The sequence below is a fragment of the Diospyros lotus genome, chromosome 14 (genome assembly GCF_014633365.1).
Source record: "Diospyros lotus cultivar Yz01 chromosome 14, ASM1463336v1, whole genome shotgun sequence".
Classification (NCBI taxonomy): domain Eukaryota; kingdom Viridiplantae; phylum Streptophyta; class Magnoliopsida; order Ericales; family Ebenaceae; genus Diospyros; species Diospyros lotus.
Genome location: NC_068351.1, coordinates 14,316,051 through 14,337,254, shown reverse-complemented (window position 1 = coordinate 14,337,254; position 21,204 = coordinate 14,316,051). Strand labels below are relative to the sequence as shown.

Genomic DNA, 21,204 nt, shown 5'->3' with positions numbered 1-21,204 from the left:
TTAAAAAAAAAAAGTATTGTTAACCACAAGAGGATAAGTGATTTATATTTATAAAACTCAACAAAGTTGTATGGGATTTGGGTTGGTCAGTAGCTCTTAATGAAATGTTAAAGAATGGTGTATGAAATTTATTATTTTCTAAAAAATTTGATTCAACAAAATTAAAAGTATAAATAGATATTATTGGGTAAATTAAAAATGACGTGGAGCAAAGAGTTTCCCTTGGTTTTTTAACCTTAATTCAAAGGATTTACGCAAGCGTAGACTAAATTTCTGTGGTCAAAGCCGGTTTATAAGAACATCTCTCCCCTCCCTCTTCCAACGTTAACCAAGACAGACAGACAGACAGACAAAGAAAGAGAGAAAGAAAACGAGCAAAAACCATGGCTTCCGCTTCCGCTTCTCCTGCGAATCCAATTCTCTCTTCTCCTAATTCTCCCTTAACAACTTCTCCTTCTTCTTCCACCAAATTCTCTCACCTCTCCTTCTGCAGCTCCAACCCCCCTTTCCCAACCCTCTCCCACCACCACACCCATCTCCGATGCCCACCCCATCAACCTCTCCGAATTGCCGCCGCCGCCGTCAACGCCATCGAATCCCCTGCCAAATCCGTTTCCACCGGGCGAAACCCAGATCGCGTTTCCGAAACTACCAGGCCCACGATCCTGGTTTCCGAGAAGCTCGGAAACGCCGGCGTCGACCTCCTCCGGAGCTTCGGCGACGTCCAGTGCCAGTACGACCTCTCGCCGGAGCAGCTCTGCTCTGAGATCTCCAAATTCGATGCCCTGATCGTCAGGAGCGGCACCAAAGTGACTCGGCGGGTGTTCGAGGCCGCCGGCGGCCGGCTCAAGGTGGTGGGGAGGGCCGGCGTCGGCATCGACAATGTGGATCTCCAGGCCGCCACCGAGTTCGGCTGCCTCGTCGTGAACGCGCCCACCGCAAACACCATTGCGGCGGCGGAGCACGCCATCGCTTTGCTCGCTTCCATGGCTCGAAACGTCGCCCAGGCCGATGCTTCCACCAAGTCGGGTATCCAATCCATTCCTTCTCTGTTTCTTTTTGGAAGATCTGTTAATCTCTCCCCATGCAAGCTTCAAATTAAACTTTGCAACATGGAATTGGGTGTTTGATCAAGTGAAGATGAGTAGAAATGTGCCCAGTAATTGTTGAATTTTTCTCTGCCCGTTTGGCCATCTTGATTTGATTGATCTCCAGATATGTAGATCTGCTTGTGGGTAGAATTTATTTGGATTCCCGCCTAAGATCTTGCCAAAAAACTCAGTCACAACGCTGTTAAATTACTTCCCACCTTATGTATTCTGCTGGATCTCATGCTAGCCAAAGGCAAGGTTGTCAATCTAGGTCCAAAGCAGCGGAAGGCCGAATTGGTTGGGTTTGGTGATAAGATTTTTGTTTTTGCAATCGGGGTTTATGTATGATAAGAGTCTGCACCCAAATTCTTATGTGATTATTTATGAGTTATTACCCATTGCACATGTTCATGTTTAGGTGAGTTTATGGGATTATTTCTGAGTTATTAAGTATTGCACTTGTTTAGGTAAGTTTATGGGTATTTTTGTAATTTTGTGATTGAAACATTAATTGACGAGTCTGCGTTCCAAGAATGTATAATAATAGATCGTACATGGCCACATGTTTTTTGACAGGGAAATGGCAGCGCAACAAGTATGTCGGAGTATCTCTTGTCGGCAAGACACTGGCAGTCATGGGATTCGGGAAGGTCGGATCCGAAGTTGCCCGGCGCGCCAAAGGCCTCGGCATGAACGTGATCTCTCACGACCCCTACGCTCCGGCAGACAGAGCCCGCGCCGTCGGCGTCGAACTTGTCTCCTTCGACGAGGCCATTGCCACCGCCGATTTCGTCTCGCTCCACATGCCGCTCACTCCGGCCACCAACAAGATATTCAACGACGACACCTTCGCCAGGATGAAGAAGGGCGTCCGCATCGTCAACGTCGCCCGCGGCGGCGTCATCGACGAAGATGCACTGGTCAGGGCCCTCGAAGGCGGTGTAGTCGCACAGGTATGATTTTGATTCGTGTGACGAGAATATATGACGCTGTTTGTTCTTATCAATTGTTTGCCAAGATTGAATTGTTCTTGGTGATGACGCGATTAACAGGCGGCGCTAGATGTGTTCACGGAGGAGCCGCCGGCGAAAGACTGCAAACTGTTGCAGATTGAGAACGTCACGCTAACGCCTCATCTTGGAGCTAGCACAAAAGAAGCACAGGTATAACTGCACTCTCACCAATCACCACTAGCGGGTCAAATCAAGATTCCAATTGAATCCTGTAACCTGTTTAAGTTTGATTAGACCTTTTTTGTTTTTATTTTTCCCCTCTTTTAACTTCGTATGCTTTTTGTTCTATATGTTGGACTCTGTCTGATTGATGATTACTTGTGACTCAGATTATTTGATCTGTAGATATATGACTCAATTCAAGTAGTATAACATCATTTTTTTTTTTTTTTAATATTTGGTAAAATATATTTTCTTGGCTTTCTTTTTTCTTTTTTTTTGGGGGGGCAAAAATTATGTTGAAATGAGTTAATAAAATATTGACATAATTTCATGAACTTTGAAATCAAGAGCTAACTCAAATTTAATTAAGTTGGATGGGGCCTGGCTTTGGTTGGTAAAGGGTCTAAAATTCTAGAAATGCTATCGTGATTGGCCTAATCTAAACTTTTGATAGAACCCGAACCAAAAACCATTGCATCAATGGTATTTGCTCTAGATTTTGTGATATGGTCTCTTACAAAAGGAAAGGAAACCTTGTGTTGTTTCAGGAAGGGGTAGCTGTTGAAATAGCAGAGGCAGTGGTTGGAGCCCTAAGAGGGGAGCTTTCTGCAACTGCTGTGAATGCTCCCATGGTCCCCCCTGAGGTAAAATAAATCACCACCATCATCTCCACTCATTCTCAATTCCGATTATTGCAGCTAATTAATTGCTGCATGTCCCTGGGTAGGTGATCACAGAGTTGGCTCCTTATGTTCTGCTTGCCGAGAAGCTGGGCAGGCTAGCCGTCCAGCTGGTGGCCGGGGGGAAAGGAATAAAGTCCGTCAAGGTGGTCTATTCGTCGGCTCGTGACCCGGATGACCTAGACACCAGGCTTCTCCGGGCCATGATCACCAAAGGTATCATCGAGCCTATATCCAACTCCTTTGTCAACCTGGTGAATGCAGATTTCACAGCCAAGCAGAAAGGCCTCCGGATCAGCGAGGAGCGGGTGGTTGTCGACTCCTCCCCCGAGTGCCCTGTCGACAAGATTCAAGTCCAGATTAGTAACGTGGATTCAAAGTTTGCGAGTGCCTTATCCGAGAATGGAGATATTACAATCGAGGGGAGAGTGAAATACGGCATACCTCATCTGACAAGTGTAGGATCCTTCAACGTCGATGTGAGCCTGGAAGGGAACCTCATCCTGTGCCGGCAGGTGGACCAGCCCGGCATGATCGGACAGGTCGGAAACATTCTTGCGGAGAATAACTGCAATGTGAGCTTCATGAGCGTGGGGAGGACTGTTAAGAGGACCAAGGCCATCATGGCAATTGGTGTGGATGAGGAGCCGGACAAAGAAAGCCTCAGGAAGATAGGGGAAGTGGCTGCAATTGAAGAGTTTGTGTTCCTCAAACTTTAGATGCAGCACGACTGTGGCGGAGAAGAATGGGCCGACGACCTTACCATACTCTTTTTAGGACAATAATTAACTTAGAATGTTGTTTTGTAGTGTGTTCATGGTGAATAAAGCTACTGCCACACAAAGTGGCCAGTTCTGCCTCCCTGCTCTTTGATTGCCCCAACCTGATGCTCCAATGCAAGGCAAGATAAGGGTGGTTTTCTTTTGTCTTTGTTATATTCTTTCTTCTCATTGCCGCCACCAGCTGTAAACATGGTTGCACCAGCGGTGTGTATGGCTTGTAGAACTAGAGTCTCTCAAGTTCATGAATGATCTCCTTTATTGGGTCTTTTAACTCCTTCCGATTCTGGCAGTGCAAGGGGTGGTTTTGAAGTTGTAATTTTGTTTAAGTGAAATGTTTTCTTTTGGTAGTTGGTCAATCCAACCACCTATCATGTTTACTGCTAAAGAGTAATGGCACAATAATGCATACATAAGAAATTTCAAAACGTTTAACTGTTACTGCAAACCAGTCTGCCTTCTGATTCAAGGGCTTCAAACTTTCAAGCCATATCAAAGTTGCCATTGTCACCTCCTTGGGTTAAATATGGTGTCTAGTAGAAGTTTCGAACCTCACTCGGCTCCAGAGAAATCAACAGTGACACACACTCAACAAAACAATTCATCTTAAGCAGCAGCACTTGTAGCAATTCTGGGTTTCTACAAAAGCAGCAGCACTTGTAACATCTCGCCCATTTGTCAATTTTATGGCTACGGGGGAAGAAGCAAATGTAAGATCAACGCAATCAACACACCCAGTCTCAGGAAGATCAAGGGCAATATACAAAGATATGCAAGAATCTTGCTGTTTTAGAATCTAAAAGTACATCAACACAAACAAATGTCCATACTATCTCAATTCCCCTGCTCCGCAACCAATGCCAACCAAAAAACACCTGCCATTCTGAGCACCATTTGAATTTTCTCATCATTTCCCCCTGCAATAAAAGGTATATATGATATTAAACACAAACGAGTAACATTTGGAGGAAATGTGCTTCCAATGAGTGTGTTGATGAAAAATGTGAATCATGAGTCACATACGTGTTCATCATCAGCGTGATGTTATCCCCTTTAAGAAGGATCCTCCCTGAACACAAACCAGTAACACACGTCATAAAGAAGGTGATACAAGGAAGCAAACGTCAAACACAAACAGTAAGTTTGTCACCCACCCAAAGCTTTTCTGCTCTTCTTCTTTATGTTGACCTCCTCAGCATCATCCAAAACCAAATTCATGTACTCGTCAAACCCCTGAAAACATAAAATGAAAAATATCAAACCTTGTGCTCAAATAAAAAAATAAAGATCAACTTAACAGGAAAGAAGAAGCGAAGTTAATATCTATTTTGATCGCAGTGCAACAAGTCAAAGTACTGAGCTGGAGCCAAGCATATCGATACCATTTGGATGCCCAACAATCATATAAATAAGCATGTCATTCACTCACTTCTATTCCAACACATATTTCATTATTCCAACAAGGAGATGCGCATGTTCTGGTTTACAAAATGACCTTACCAAGTATGTACAAGAGAACACCTCAGTTGGAAGTATATCAAAAGCAATCAGTAACAGAAAATTTTCCAAAAGCAGATCTTACAAATCAATTATGTTCTTTAGGAAAGACGAAAGAGAGTTCAATATTTAGGATGGTAACAAATTTAAATCTGCAGTACAAAGTTCTCTCTGCATTCATTTGACAGATATGTCCAATGCTATTAAGTGTGATTAGATGTCCAGGATTTGCATGTTGTGCCACCAACCACTGAGATAAATGGCACAGATTAAGTTAGATTCAATAGGCAACATGAATGATAAGCACCATAACTACCAAATTGATATTGGAATTGTGAATCAATGTCTTCATCTTACCAATCGAAATCGTAAAAGCAGTAAATATTTTTTAAACCGGTAAATAAATAAAAAAATTGTGCTTGGTACCCCTGAGGTTTAGACATTGCAGATGCCGAACAAAAAACCCATTAAGTAACCATCTAAAGGCCCTAACAATATCCACTGATGTCAGCATAAATGTATATAATCTTCCCAAAATAAGCTTGTCAACAAAAATGTCCATTTTACCGCTTTGAAATATGTCCAAAATAACCCAGCCATTTTGAAAACCAGAGCAAGATCCAAACTTGGATTTGGACCTGCAAAGAAGAAGGGTGCCCGCTTGATGAAATTGGACTGTCAGTGGCTGATATTTGAAGGTGCAACAAGCCAAGTGTGGCAGAAGGGCGTGCTTAAGGCTTCAAGCAGTGGATGATCTAGCTATCACGTGGATCGGTAGAGATTCAAAACCTTTGGTTGAGTCATTTTCATTGAAATGAGGGACAAAACAGTAAGGGATCTCATATAATTGTGTTTTTGATGTGTAAATAGTGGCAGCAATCTGAAAAAATGGTGAAAATTTGACTGAGTTTTGTGGATTGTAGAAATATTAAAATCAGAGGGGTATCCTGTGCCCTCAGTTTACAATTGTGGAACACCATCACCCTCAGTTTTTGCCATTAAAATGTTGAAGCGACACCAGAAAAGAGCTAGAAGCTGACATCGCATTTAACACCCAAATTTTTACAAAGAGACAAATAAGAGGGAAACCAAAATCCAAGAGGAAATAGGATTTCTAAAGCCATTGTAGATTAGGATAATCTAAAATTTCAAAGAAATTGGAAATGAGTTCAGAACTTCAGATTCTGAATGAAGATTGAGATAAGAGGGATTACCCTAGTTGTGAAGGGATTTAAATGGGGCCAGAATTTTGAATTGAGCTTGATTAAGTCTGGGATGAATATGGAAAAATCATAATTATTATATATTTTATTGGAAGAGAATTTGAAAAGGGATAACTGAGAGAGAAATCAGAAACATAAATGGATATTATCTTAATATGATTTTAGAAGGATAAGGGTTAGGATTAATTAAGGAATTGGAAACAAATCATTTCCTTGTAGAAGAGGATATTATTCATCTAAAGTTTGGAAACAAACTAATTCCTTGTTAAAAAAAAGGGATTAGGATTCTTAATGTAAATTTTGAGGATAAATAAGAAGAAAAACCTATGCATTAGCTTGTTAGGATTGATAAGGATTATGACTGATTAGGGAATTAGAAATAAAAGAGGAAACTGAATCCAAAACCAAAAGAAATTTGGATAAAACCTAAGGGGCCTATAAATACAACTTAGAGGAGGATTAAATCATTAAACTTAGCTATGAACATGAGTGAGAAGTAAAGCTGCTGAACAGTTGTAGATTTTCTCTGCAAGGGTGTTAGGTGAGTGGCTTGGGGGTGGATCCCAGGTAAGTTATTGAGTCCCCTTGTACAACAATTGGATCCAGGGCTATGCTGTCCATTGAGATTTGAATTGATTATGGAATGGCATTGTAGTTTCCCTTGGTTAATTGATGTTTTATACATCATGAAAAATTGTTAGCTACACCATGTGATATGATGTGATGATACTTGTTGCATGGGGAATATTGGTAAATATTTATGAATTGAAATTTGTTGTGTATATGTATGAAATTCTTTATTTTGGTATCCAGAGGTGACCCTCACTAGGCTTTAAGCTCACCAATCTCCCTAACACATTTTTCAGGTAAGCAGGAATAGGGGACTAGACATGGACTTGGATCAGGGGATTATCAATGGACTCAGTTTGGGATAATTAAAGTTTTAGTTATTTTTTGTTATTTCAATTATGTAAATATGGAAGGACTCTACGCTTCGTGAATTTTAAGTCTTAGCTTAGGGTTCATGGCCAATTACATAACTCGCGGAGGGGGGTGTAACATTGCAAGAGATGGAAAAAAGGAGTGAAAGAGAAAAAAATAAAAATAGGCAAATAAACTACCATTGGTGGTGGTGGTGGTGGTGGTGCTGTCCAAAAAAAAACCCCAAGGGTGTTGGGGTTTTGTGAACCCAACACTGCTAGTTTGTTTACCTCAAATGAAGTATCAATCAGTTAAGGGAAACACCTCCCTGATTGTCAATCTCCCTTGCCGTCAACTTGGTCTCTCTTCCCCTGGTTAACTCTCTTCATTGATTTCTCTATCAACGGCTCTCTGCCATTGACACCACTTCCAACTTCATGATGAATCACAACCACCTTTGATCCCCATCAAGTATCATTGTCTCTTGCACTCCTTTTTTTTTTTAAAGAAAAGTTGACCATTTTTGTCTATCGTTTTTGGTTTTCCCCGAAATGGGGATTTTTCCATTTTGTGGGGTTTTGATTTAGTTGCATAGTTCTCTGTTTTTATTTATTTTTGGTGGTTCTCGACTCATCTCCTTGGTCTCAATTTTGTTTCAAACTGGATTCTTCTTTGACTTTTGAGGATTAACTGTTGCTACCTGTTTCCCTCCAATTGCCATTAACACAAATCACAATCACAGCATGTATGTCAAAGACTCTGCTCCCACGGACAATGCAGCCATGGTCACCACCAGATTTCAGCCACCATCTCATGGTCCTCACCAACCTTTCATGGTGAAGTGTCATCAGATGGTGTTTCCCTCCAATTGAGGGTCTTTCTCTCTCCCCTCTCTCTTGCCACATCAGCATCCAGTCAGCTATTCTACGGTGCCATATCAGCCTTTTCAAGGCAAAAGCAGAGAGTAACAATATACCAATATTGAAACTAAAAAATAAGTTGGAGCAGTGTTCTAAAATGCGCTAGGTGCTTGCTGCAACAAGGAGCAATCATACGTACCGGAGAAAGACGAGATCGGCGATGAGAGAGAACGGCCAAGAGACAAGATTGGAGGCGAGAGAGAGAGAGAGAGAAACGACCCAGGCAATGAACAACCAGAGAGAGAGGGGAAGGGGAACCACCCACGCGCGACCCAAGTGGCTTGGCGCTGCTGCCTGTGATCTATCGGGCCCAGCGCCTAGGGGTGCCAAGTTGCCCTTAATCGCAGCGGCCAGGGGCCGCCTAGGCCGCATTTTTGAACACTGAGTTGGAGATACTGTTGAAAATTTTAAAGTTTGTTTTAAAATTGAAATTAAGTTAAAAGTTTATTATTTTTTGGTAATTTACCCTTCCTTGAAAGAGTATAACTGTATTAACAAGGTTCAGACTGTCTCATCTTGTTTCTCAAGCATATCCTAACCCTTCGGAAGATTAACCACCTTCCATCTGCAATTTCCTTCGTATCCTTCTAAAAACCCATGTCTCCACAATAACCCATGAGTTATTCCAGTTTATCAGTTACATACAAGAAATGCTACAAATTCAACTTTAGTGCCAGAGGGAATTTCACATTGACAATAACACTAACGCCATTTCTGAAATTAGGATTTGCAAAGAAGACAGAAAACGAAAGTAAAGGGAAATAAGGGAATTGAAACCATTTTTCTTTTTTTTCCTATCCACAGTGAGTATGGTGCAGGAATAGGTAGCAAATGATAAGTGCACTTGTCCATAAAAGAACTATATAACCATTAACAAATTTTTCTTTCACTTGTTCCTCGATCAACAATCTTGTTCCAAAACATAGCATTAATATAAGTCCACCCTGGATTGTTACAAGTTGTGGGCAAAAAGAACCGCCTAAAACCAAAGTAGAGCAAAGACGGCTTCGCCATAGAGAGTAAATTCACAGCCACAAAACAATTTTTTATGTAAAGCATCGATAATTGCAGAGACATGGTAACAACTTCCCCAAATTTAACGCAATATCTAGCTTGAGTGCTGCTAACCAAAGCCCTAACGCACCGTTTTTCCTTTTTCCGTAGAATAACAGAGAAAACAAGTTCACATACCAATAAGCTGAGCAGAGAAAGTTGGGGAATATAAATAGGTTGTAAAAAGTAGAACAAACATACAATAATCCGGCCTTCAATCCTCAAGTCCTTCTGCTCGAAAAGCCATATCTGAATGCGAGCTTTCTGTTGCAATTACGTACCCCAAACATGAAATTACCAAACCACAAAGAAGGGCGCAAAAATATGTGCGAAATTGAAAATGCAAAAGTAGAGAACTTACACTCTGAAGGAACCTAAAAATAAGATTCTGAAACCATAAAAAACACATCAGTAACTTGGACAAAATGCAGAGATACTTTGAAACAACGAGATACGGAAGAGGAGGGGAGAGATTTACGATCGGCTGGGTCATGATCCTCTGGACTTTGGTGGAAGCCATGGCTGCTACCTGCTACAGTCGGTGATGGAGTCTGTCTTCTTGAGAAAACTTTTGGAGAGGCTACAGGGTCTCAGATGTACAAATAACAAAACCCTAGAAATATGGATTCTTTCTGGTGACTTTGATCGGATTTTGTATGGCAGGTCAATGGGCCCGGCCCGGCCCGGCCTGGCCTTGAATGAATACTGCCGGACCATGGCCTGGTAAACAAAATATATATGTTCGTTCTAAAATTAGTAATTATAAATTGTAATTTTTTAAACAAGAAAATAATACATAAATTGAGGTATTATTTCTTATAAACATCAGTTCAATACATTGCCTTTAACTCTGAACATTATTATTATTATTATTATTATGCATAAATTACAAATTTGTTTCATTGTCAATAATTCAAAATAATAAAATAATTGGATATTCATGTATCATGCCTACCCACAACCAGGGCAGAGTCAAGAATTTTTAGTAGCATTGGCAAAAATTAAATAATACAAAAAAAATTATAATAATATAATATTAAAAAATATATATCGATAAACTATTACAATTGTTCTCGACGCGTTTTCATATTTTGATAACGTTGCATAATAACATCATTATCAATTTCATTGAATACACATTTTTCAATATACGCAATCAAACTATCATTCAATCATTGATTTCCAATTCAATTGCGCATCTGAATCTTGACAAGCTTCATGGCAGAAAATACTCTTTCTACCGCAGCAGTAGCAACAGGAATAATTAATGCTAGTGTCAAAGGTTTGTAAATTAATGGATATACATCATTTTTTTCGTCCCTATCAACTTTTGTGCAAGATCACTAAGACCCTGTAGTCCTTCAAAATTTTTGTTAGTACGCACATCAATAATATATGTTTCAAGTATATCATCAAGCACTAAGAGATATATTGGTGAAAAATCTTCAGGATAATAATCACCAAGTCGAATTAACTTATTCTTATCAAAAGTAGAGAATAAAAGCATGTCACACAAAGGCATAATTCACTATTTACCTCAAAAAAAATAATCATTCAACTCCTGAAGTTGCATAACAATGACTGTATAAATAAATCCGCCCGCAAGTAATGCAAATTTGTCATTTCTGGAGTGTTACGTCATGAACGACCTAGAGTTTATAAATATCATCCGTGTTGGGAACATTAATACTATGTTTATGACAGAAAGAATAAACTGTTTCCAAAAAAGAATCCCATCCATTGTCCCACATTGTTTGAAACTGTTATTTACAAATTTTCACTAATTTCATGGCATTAACAATATCTTGATTTTTCTTTTTATTGTCTTTGACAATTCATTTAGCATTCCTAAAATCTTTTTCATAAGACGTAGACTAAATGCAAAGTCAAATGTTATTATCAAACTCAACAAATTACGTGTTTCACCTATTTTTCCAGAACTTGGAACATCATTAGCAATCATTTCAAGATCATCAGTTATAGGTGAAAACATATTAATCAAGTTCAATAAAGAACCATAGTGAGAGCTCCAACGTGTATCACCAGAATGCTTAAGAGTAGTTTGTTGATTAAGGCCCCGTTCACTTGACATTTCACCATGACTAAGTGCTTCAAGAATTTGGAGTCTTTGTTTTTCTCTAAGAAAATCACCCCGTTTAGCTGATCCTCCAACAACATTCACAACTCTATCAATCAAGTCAAAGAATGTTTCAATCTCTACATGCTTGTTTGCTACGACTACAAGAGCCAGTTAAAGTTGATGAACAAAGCAATGAATATAAAAAACACTTGGGTTCTCATTTAAAATAAGTGCTTTGAGACTATTAAAATTACCTTGCATATTGCTAACTCCATCATAACCTTGACCTCTCAAACTAGATATACTCAATTTGTATCTAGAAAATAAACTATCAATAACATCCTTAAGCAAGAAAGCTGTGGTACTCAAAACATGTTCGATACCTACAAAACGTTCAACTACACATCCCTTCTTATTCACATAACGCAAAATAATAGACATTTGTTCCTTAACTGAAATGTCACGAGATTCATCAACTAAAATAGAAAATAACCCATCACCAATCTTGTTGATAATGACATTTATTATTTCAAAAGTAGCAACACTTATAATATCTTTTTGAATGTCAGGTGATGTAAGTTTGAGATTTTCAAAAGCATTCTTAAAAGCAACTGCCTTAATCTCATCATTATGATCTGCCAAAAAGTTCAACGGTTCAAGAAAATTCCCTTGATTATTTGAATCTTCAAATTCATCATGTCCACGAAATGCAAATCCTTGTTCGTAAAAGAAATCGAACACAATCTATTGATGCACCCAAACGAATTTGATAGTCATTTCGTGTTTGCTGTGATTGCTTCAAGAAAATTACTCGAATATCTTTCTCTTGATTTATAAAGGCTTCAAACTTAATTCGAGCTTTATTGTGTGGACTATTGTCACTTCCAACATACTCTTGAAGTTTTTCTTTCATTTTCCAATTTGAGAATCCCCTCTCAACAAAAGTGTCACTACCTCCTCATTCCACAATTGGTTGGAAAAGATAACAATAGAAACAAAATGCTGCATCTTTTTAATGCTATAGTCTAACCAAAAAGGAAATTCACTAAACCAAGAAGTTTGGAAACGTCTCAATGTTGATTTTTCAATTTTTGTCTGTGGAAATTTATGCTTACAAGGTTGACAAGGACTTAATTGTATGTATGCTCTTCGAATTTCATGTCGAACATTAACATCATATTCTATAATTGGAATTTGTAATCTAAGATCTGTAGGAAGTTGAGTAACATCAATTCAATTATGAATATCTTCACCGCTAACATCCATTTCAACCTGAATATCTCCTTATAATGAATTTCACTTGATTATGAATAACATTACTTTCTATGCAAATATTACTTTCTTGTCGAACAATATCAATTTCACTTTGATTTCCAGCAACATTAGATTTTTTTCTATTAGCATTTTGCTCTTCAATAGAAAATGGGGTTGTTCTTTTGAAAAATCTCTCCATAACTGTTGATATTAAATTTAAATAAAGAATAAAAAATTAACATAATTTCAAATATGTAATTGAATGACTAACATAAAAACTCAATCTCTAAGTAAACATAGTTTCAAATATGTAATTGAAGGATTAATCATTTGAAGACAACAAGATGTTAAGAGTGAGGCTATTATGGAAGCATTATCCAAGCTGTTAACAGTAATATTAAATTTAACTCTTATTATTTTTGTTTCTTTCCATAAGTGAGAAGTGGCCTCCAATAACTAACCCAGCAATTTCATGCATACATAAATTCCCACTAATTTGATTTCTACATATTTCAATCTCTTAATTTTTTTCTAAAAAAACTCATTAAGACAAAGCAACTTCGCTAGCAGTATTAGAAATAAAAAATTTTAGAGATTATAAACTATTGGATTTGGAAAAAAAAAAAAAAAAGAGAGAAGAAAATAAAAACTGAAAACAAAAGAATTAACAATATAGAGCAAAATGAGAAACAAACAACATAAAATATATATAAAAAAAAACACTAACCTTCAGACAAGAAACTTAAAGTCAAAGATTTATACAATAATCACATATGGATTGAATTAGTATTGAATCACCTATACAAACAAAACAAAATCTCATTGTCACACAATCACAGCCTCACAAGTTAAGAACCTAACGTGTAAAGTTTTTCCACAAATTTTGTTTATTATGTTATAATTAAATTAAAATGTTATAATGTATAAAAGAAATATCTTAGCCCCCTCCGGCCAAACCCAATGCACTGGTAGTGGCGCCGCCGACTGTGGCCGATGGTTTCCTGGCAATCAGAGGCAACCACCCGACACCCTTATTCCCACTGACCAACATACCCAAAAATCAATAAAATTTAACGACCGAATCTTCCTAGATCTAAGCATAAACTTCCGGCCAAACCCAACGCACGCATGTATACATATATATCATGGATTTGTGATGAAAAGACTTACCTCCTTATACGTCGGAGCACTTTGACGGTGAAAATACGATTGGATCAAAGATCAAACGTTGATTTGTGGTCGAATTAGGGTGGGTTCTTGTTCTTGCTTTAGTGCGGTATGGGAGAGAGAGAGAGAGAGACGTTGGAGAGAGATAGAGAAAGTAGCCGAGTGAGTGAGGTGGAGGAGACGGCAATGATTGGTGGCAATGGGGGCATCCGACGGACCGACTGTTCGACTGTCCAAGTATAGTAGGTGAGAGAGAGAGGGAGAGAGAGAAAGAGAATGAGGTTGGGTTGGGTGAAGGGTGGGGTGGGGTGTTACTACCCAATATTCAAAAAAAAAATTAAATTATATATATAATAACATTTTTTTAAAAAGCAGGGTGGGCAATTGCCCACCCTTGGCTTGGCGTAGCTCCGTCCCTGCCCATAACCACCATCTATTGGTTTGCCATAGCTAAACCTTGGGAACCATTATTGGGGTTCCATGGAAGGAACTTAAGTTTAGGATCCATTTAATTGAAGGAACATTTAGGCTAGTTTACTATTGAATGTAGTTCATTTTGTTCCTCGACTTTGAGTTGGTTCATTGTATTGCTTGACCTTAGATAGGCTTGTCAAGTTCCTTCAACCTTGGATTCTTTTTTAACCTAACAATGGAGAATGAGGGAAAGAGAGAGACAAGGAAAGAGAAAATGAGTGCAATTTTGTTCACCCCTTTAGCAGGGTGAATGTTACCCCGTTAGCTTTGCTTAAAAAAAATTGCATATTTTTCCCTCATCTCCTATCCTATCTCTTATATTCTATCTTTCTCATTTCCTTAGCTGTTTGTTCCTTTTCTTCTCCAATAATCGTTTCTTGCTGCTGACACCTCACCTATAGCTGCCTTGCCACTTGTTGCCTCGCCTTTCGCGCGCAGACCATTATTACATTCTTCTTCTCCCTGAGAGATGTAGTAACAATCAACACGCAATAAGCGAGACAACAAGAGACGATTGTTGGAGAACTAAGAAAAAAATTAGAGGAACTAAAAATATAATGGTGGTTAGCACAAATGAACAAAATTGCACTAAAAAAAATGTTATATTTACGTTATGAACTGTGACGCCCCGTCCCCACTATCGGGTGTCACCGTAACCCAATGTTACGTCAGTAGGTCCCATTCTGGAGGCCGGCTATGCCCTAACAATAAGGGGATAAATAAAGTGGACACCCTGGGTGGGGTCCAGGCTTCACCGCTTCCGGCCATCGAGAACTCGAGGTCTAAGACTTACTTGCAGCGGAAGAACACTCGAGTCTCGAATTTGACCTGTGCTTTATGAGCAAATTAATAAACTGCAATTAGGGTATATCACAATTTACTCACACAAAGTACTCATTAAAAGTAACAAGTCCAACTGGTAAATACAAACAACGTTCAACACAACCACAAAATAATTACATGACAGACACAAGTTACTAGGTCGCATTCCCGTCATGGGTTGCCATTCCCATCATTCAACTGGTCTTCAGCATACACCGCATTCCCCTTATCGGACCCCGAACTATCTGTGCGATTAGTGAGAATGAAATGGTGAGTCCTAGACTCAGTAAAGGTAATATGCAATGCAGTAAATTATTAAACATGACATCATAGATAAACATGAAGTGCAACATGCATGCAAGCCTGTCTACTGCACCTATCTCAGGCTCTAGGTGGCCCCTAGTGGTTTCCTCCAAGACCCTATCTCGAGACTCCCACGGTCAAAAATTCACAGTATCATGCCTAGGCACTCCCCCGACATCTTATGCAAGCCATGACAAAAATAATTTACACATAAAGCATATTAAACCCTTACCTCGAGATACGTGCCGCCTGATAGTTTGTACCGTTGACGCACTCAAAATCCCTGTATGTATAACAAAATTAATTAAATAAATCCATGACAACCATTCTACTGAAATCCTCCCATAAATACCATTAAATTATTTTACTAGGTTAATTTACTAACTAACGAGGTTATCAAGTTAACTAGCTTAACTATAAATTAGTTTTGAAATTAATATACCTCATTGTTGAAAATTCCCTTCCAAGCTGTCAGCCGTCTCTCATGCTTTCTTACTTCATGCCTTCCATTTAACTCCCATGCCCACCTATTTCTAGTCTCAGCTGCCCCTTGTTTCCATATCCAAATCCAATAGTTTTAGCTGCCTCTTGTTTCCACATCCAAATCCACGGTCTCATCCATTGTTTTACCCTCACAAGACACAAGGCTAATTATGCCTCTACAAAACACCATTATTTTATTTTTTCAATTTCCTAGGCATCATTTGGTAGTCTATCATTCATTTTCTCCTTAAGTTCCAAGAGTATTTGCAACTCTACATATATATGAATATTATATTTTAATTATAACTATCACTTGGCCGCCACTTTATATATACATATAATAATTACATTATTTACATATTATAATTGCATTCTTCTTGGCCATCACTCCATATATATATTTATAATTCCATCATCATGGCCAAGCCTTGGCTTTCACGCCCACCTCACATACACTTCACACACATAAATACATATATTAAATATTAGAACTTGACCTTCACTCATTTACTAATATATATATATATAATTTGCATATATAATTTATTAAAATCATTATAAATTCTTCAATTAAATTATTAATCTCACTTTATGCATTGAATAATTGCAATTATATCCTCAAATTAATAATCATTAAGATACTTAAAACCAAAAATTAATAACTCTAAATTATTTGACAAGGTCGATTTCGCCTGTGCACCTACACAGGACTTTTATTCCACCCAAAAATACTTTAGGATTGCCTCACTGGCAAAATCGAACCACCCCTAGGGTCCCCTCAGCTTCCCGGAGGTCCCCTACATTCGATACCAACATCTGTTCGAGCTTATATAGAAATTATTTTTTTTCAGTTTGACTGTTTCCAGCATCATTAGCCTCATCTCGAGATGCTCACCAATCTCATACCCTCTTTCCTGGATATCCAAGTCCCAATGCATTTCCTACTGTCGATTCAATGATTTATTAATTTTCTCAAAATCGCACATAACTCAATAAATCACCTTAAAATCCATAAACTAATTATTTTTCAAAATTAGGGATGTTACATGATCTATAAGGGTTTATCATTTGAATTAGACCTATTTCATGAAGCACTTCCATTTAATTAGATACATCTTAAAATGTAATAAAAATTACTTTTTGTCTTGCTAGGCTAAATTAACTTGAGAGGCCAACACACAAAGCTCATGTGGCATAGACCTCTCCGTTTGGACATAAGCTTAATAAAATTGGTCATATGTTCTTGATGTAACCTTAATTATTGTGTTACCATCAAAATTATACTCATCAATGGATTGAATTTGTTATAGATCCATTAAGATTTAGTCCAAATCCATTTAAGTCTAGGTTCATTAGATTTACTATTTTTATATATAAATGGACCCGATAAATCTACACCTTGATGGATCTAGACTAGATCCAAATCCATTACATAAATATTTACTATAAATAAAAGTTTATATTTTTAAATTTCAATATTTAATTACACATTTTAAAAATTGTGTACATATATTTATACACAAGCACACATTTATATATGTAATATATGCATATGTACATTGTCAATATACATTTATGTACATACACTCACATTTACAGGCATCTCAGTTACATCAGGAGCGCAATCATGATGGTAGGACTACTACGGCCCAGGCATCACACTCAGGTACGCTAGGGGCATGGGATAGTTCTGGCGCTGCATTACTTAAAGATTTTACGGCCCTACGTCCACCAGAGTTTAGTGGTGGCGTCGATGCGACAGAGGTCGAGAACTGGCTATTGGCAGTGGAGAAGCATTTGCGATCTATAGGCTGTGTAGAGGCCCACAGGGTTAGACTAGAGACTTTTCTGTTGCGAGGTGATGCCGAGCGATGGTGGGAAACCACCAGACAACGATATGGTGATGAGGGCCTGACATGGGCACAGTTTGTTGTAGCGTTCAATAAGACCTATGTACTTGCTTGGGTTAGAGAGCAAAAAGTATTAGAGTTTATCGAGTTGCAGTGGGGAAGCAAAACAGTCACACAGTATGAGACTGAGTTTGTGATGTTATCTCGTTATGCTCCAGAGTTAGTGACCCTTGAGTCTCGTAGAGTCAGCAAGTTCCAGAGGGGATTGCGACCAGAGATTCGTCACGCCATGGTTGGTATCGAGGCACCCGACTTTCCTGCAGCTGTCCAGCGGGCCCATGCAGTGGAGCGGGACCGATTGGAGGCTCGGTCGGACCAGTTAGTCATGAAGGGCACAGGGAGCAACAGTAAGAAGAAGAAATGAGATGCGGGTAGTAAGAGTTAAGGGTTTCCACCGTGCCGACAGTGCGGGCAGAGACATCAGGGGCAGTGTCGGGATGTGCGTCGGGACGTGTGTTATCACTGTGGTTAGCCGGGATATTTGAGGAGGGATTGTCCCCAGGGACCGAGACCAGCTATACTAGCTGCACCAGCCACACCAACTACCGGGCATGATATCATTTGTTTTCGCTATGGGCAGAGAGGCCATCGAGCGAACGTGTGTACCCAGCCAGCACATATTGGAGGGCTACGGACTGGTAGAGTAAGGCCTAGACCAGCTCAAAGACAGTCTACACCTAGGGCACAGGGTCCAAGAGCACCATTACCCTTTCCAGCTGCACAGCGCCCAGGGCCCACAGAGAGGGTACAGATGCAGGGGAAGGCGTTTGCGGTGACAGCAGCCGAGGCGGGTGAGGGCAGTGATATGGTACAAGGTATACTTTTTTCTCCATGGTCACGACGTATGTGCCCTATTTGATACAGGTTCTACCCACTCTTTCATAGCATCCCATCTGTTGCATAAGATCCCGATTCCATGTAACCTCTTGCCATATGATTTGTCTGTTTCGACACCGGGAAGGACGATCTTGTTGGGGAGTGAGATGGCCAGGGATTGCGAGACTGGGATTCACGACCAGGTATTTTTAGGGGATCTTATTGTTTTGGTGATTCAGGATTTTGACTTATTATTGGGTATGAATTGGCTCTCACGACACTATGCTCAAGTTGATTGTCGTCGGAAGGTGATTTCATTTAATTAATTTTAGATTAAAAAAATTAAACTAATAAAAAGAAGATAATAAATTAATTTGATGTAGGCGGCAGACTACAGGCGCCTACAGTAAGAAATTTGAAAACCACCATCTTCTTTTTCTCGGGTTGCCAGAGCCAGGGCCACTTTTATATATATTTATGTAATATTATATATATAATAAAAAAACTTTTCAACCCCAAAACAAATCTTCATTTCCATTTTGCTCCAGCCTCTAGTTCGTGCGTGCGACTGCATCTAGCATTCCTCTCGTCTTAGATATAGGAGCCCATATAAAATTTTGCTTAGAACCCTCACATCTGAGGGGCACCCTTGTATAAAGCCTTAATTGGTGATGATTGACCAATCGTAAAGAGGGAAGGGGAGTGTGCTACTTTAGAATTAGGGTTTAATACGTATATATATTATGTTCAAAATAATTGCGTTTGTTATACTTTAGTTGATTTAATTTGTTCGATCATTTTATCAAACTAATTGAATTGAATCAAACTAACAAAGCAAATAACTTAATTGAATTGACAACTCTGATTGGTTTGATTCAATTAATTTGATGATTATTGAAATAATATACTATGTTTGATGATTATTGAAATAAATAATTAAAACAACTTATTTACGCCGTGTTTAAATTTTATTTTGTCCATCAATCTAGATTTGTTAATAGAGAAAGAAAAAGAACAATGCATAAAACTAATGATTATTGCGGAAATGACTTTGTTGAGTAGAGAATAAAAAGGAAAAAGAAGTTAATGCTCCATTAGTTGTAAAAAATATACTTTAATTTTTAGATTTTAGTTTTTATTAAATGATTGAGTTTTTAATTAAATAATACAAACTTTAATTTTTAATTTTACATTATAAATTTGAAACATCAAAAATATGTTTTTAATTTTTTTAAAAATAAATATTATTGCATTTTGAAATATAAAATATTAAGGTACGTTTATTTATAAAATTACATTTTTTTAACAACTAGATATACCTTCAAATTCTATCAACATTCAAATTAAATGAATTAATATGTGTGTGTATTTAATCATCCTGTTAATTTTAATTTTAGAATTTTGGAGAAAAAATAATCTTATGAACAACATGTTCAACATCCATTTTTTTAACAAAAAATAAAAATTATGAACAAATATCTAAAAATTCATGACAATCTTAAATAAAAGATACATGTTAATTGTTAAGTATGCCATTGTAGAGATATTCAAAATCATCATCACCATACTTAATCCAATGTATTTATAGAAAAGGGCAATGGATGTTTAGCACACTAAAATATTATAAAATATAATTTATAATATAAGATATAAATATAAATATAAAAACTAGGAAAGGTATATTAAATGTAATTATAGTTTTTTTTTGTCATTTTAAAAAATATCATTCATGTAACCAACCCATCATATAGGTTAACTTTCTTACATAAATATTTTGCACTATTACTGATAAATATGTAGTTTTTGTTTTGGCTCCAAAGACATACCAAATGGACATGACTATTATATATATATTTTTTAAAAAAATGGTAGAATATTTTGGGTTATTTGAGGATATCGTCGACCAAATCCCCTAGATTGTCGGGAGATTTTGGATTTATATTGTTTGACAAAACAAGTTAAAATTAATTTTTTTTTATCATAAAATTAATGCAATACTAGAAAGGTATTTCTGTCGACCAATAAGTAAATTTGGATATAATCGTTAAATTCAACGTAAATGTTGTTATACATGTCATATTTTTGGCACGACTTTTTTGCGATGCAAACATATAATATGAAAACAAAATACCAACCTATGTCATGTTTGTTGTTAGAAATAGTGCGTCATTATAACTTTTTTTGAAAAAACAAGAATAATAAAATTTAATCTTCCCAAATAGTTTGATTTTATAGTACTGATATTTTTTTTTTCATTCTTTTATAACAATTATAAAATAAAAAAAATAAAAGAAAAATTTCATCTCATTCAACTATCAAGCTAGACCATTTTAGAAATATCATTGTCCAAAAGACAATAAGCTTGAACATTTACTTATCTATAAAAAAAAAGAAAAAGAAAACAACGAGATGAGAAGTTGTAAAGAATTGTGGATGGATGGGGGCTATCTGACAATTATGAATATTATCGGGCTATATGACCCAATATGAAAAAGTCTAGGGCCTTGCGACAATAATTGCTACAAATATGTATTACTTCGTTGTCCGTCGCGCGCA

General features: G+C 37.7%; 4 protein-coding genes across 4 annotated transcripts; 2 read left to right on the top strand and 2 right to left on the bottom strand.

Moving 5' to 3' along the window:
• The first annotated feature begins 310 nt into the window (after positions 1–310).
• LOC127790205 (D-3-phosphoglycerate dehydrogenase 2, chloroplastic-like) lies at positions 311–4,002 on the top strand. Its single transcript, XM_052319506.1, has 5 exons — positions 311–1,029; positions 1,668–2,044; positions 2,144–2,254; positions 2,815–2,910; positions 2,994–4,002. The coding sequence occupies exons 1-5, from the start codon at positions 384–386 to the stop codon at positions 3,663–3,665; spliced, it is 1,902 nt and encodes a 633-aa protein (XP_052175466.1). The 5' UTR covers positions 311–383; the 3' UTR covers positions 3,666–4,002.
• A 305-nt stretch (positions 4,003–4,307) lies between these two features.
• On the bottom strand, positions 4,308–9,974 carry LOC127790206 (uncharacterized). The gene is made up of 6 exons (XM_052319507.1): positions 9,818–9,974; positions 9,701–9,727; positions 9,541–9,603; positions 4,880–4,958; positions 4,749–4,794; positions 4,308–4,642 (listed from the first exon to the last, which is right to left on the bottom strand). Exons 1-6 carry the CDS (start codon positions 9,857–9,859, stop codon positions 4,633–4,635), a joined length of 267 nt encoding a protein of 88 aa, XP_052175467.1. The 5' UTR covers positions 9,860–9,974; the 3' UTR covers positions 4,308–4,632.
• Positions 9,975–11,125: 1,151 nt separating this feature from the next.
• LOC127790915 (uncharacterized) lies at positions 11,126–12,332 on the bottom strand. Its single transcript, XM_052320646.1, has 3 exons — positions 12,231–12,332; positions 11,674–12,163; positions 11,126–11,577 (listed from the first exon to the last, which is right to left on the bottom strand). The coding sequence occupies exons 1-3, from the start codon at positions 12,330–12,332 to the stop codon at positions 11,126–11,128; spliced, it is 1,044 nt and encodes a 347-aa protein (XP_052176606.1).
• A 5,165-nt stretch (positions 12,333–17,497) lies between these two features.
• Positions 17,498–18,196, top strand: LOC127790914 (uncharacterized). Its single transcript, XM_052320645.1, has one exon. The coding sequence runs from the start codon at positions 17,498–17,500 to the stop codon at positions 18,194–18,196; it is 699 nt and encodes a 232-aa protein (XP_052176605.1).
• Positions 18,197–21,204: the final 3,008 nt, after the last annotated feature.

Excerpts from the sequence above, each read along its gene's own strand:
- LOC127790205 (XM_052319506.1), top strand. The coding sequence starts at position 384 with ATGGCTTCCGCTTCCGCTTCTCCTGCGAATCCAATTCTCTCTTCTCCT. Across the intron at positions 1,030-1,667 it reads CGATGCTTCCACCAAGTCGG|GGAAATGGCAGCGCAACAAG; the intron begins GTATCCAATCCA and ends GTTTTTTGACAG. Across the intron at positions 2,045-2,143 it reads AAGGCGGTGTAGTCGCACAG|GCGGCGCTAGATGTGTTCAC; the intron begins GTATGATTTTGA and ends CGCGATTAACAG.
- LOC127790206 (XM_052319507.1), bottom strand. The coding sequence starts at position 9,859 with ATGGCTTCCACCAAAGTCCAGAGGATCATGACCCAGCCGATC. Across the intron at positions 9,604-9,700 it reads TTTTTAGGTTCCTTCAGAGT|AAAGCTCGCATTCAGATATG; the intron begins GTAAGTTCTCTA and ends TAATTGCAACAG. Across the intron at positions 4,959-9,540 it reads GGATTGAAGGCCGGATTATT|GGGTTTGACGAGTACATGAA; the intron begins GTATGTTTGTTC and ends TTATGTTTTCAG.
- LOC127790915 (XM_052320646.1), bottom strand. The coding sequence starts at position 12,332 with ATGAAAGAAAAACTTCAAGAGTATGTTGGAAGTGACAATAGTCCACAC. Across the intron at positions 12,164-12,230 it reads ATCAAGAGAAAGATATTCGA|ATTGTGTTCGATTTCTTTTA; the intron begins GTAATTTTCTTG and ends GTGCATCAATAG. Across the intron at positions 11,578-11,673 it reads TGGAGTTAGCAATATGCAAG|TCGTAGCAAACAAGCATGTA; the intron begins GTAATTTTAATA and ends TGGCTCTTGTAG.
- LOC127790914 (XM_052320645.1), top strand. The coding sequence starts at position 17,498 with ATGTACATACACTCACATTTACAGGCATCTCAGTTACATCAGGAGCGC.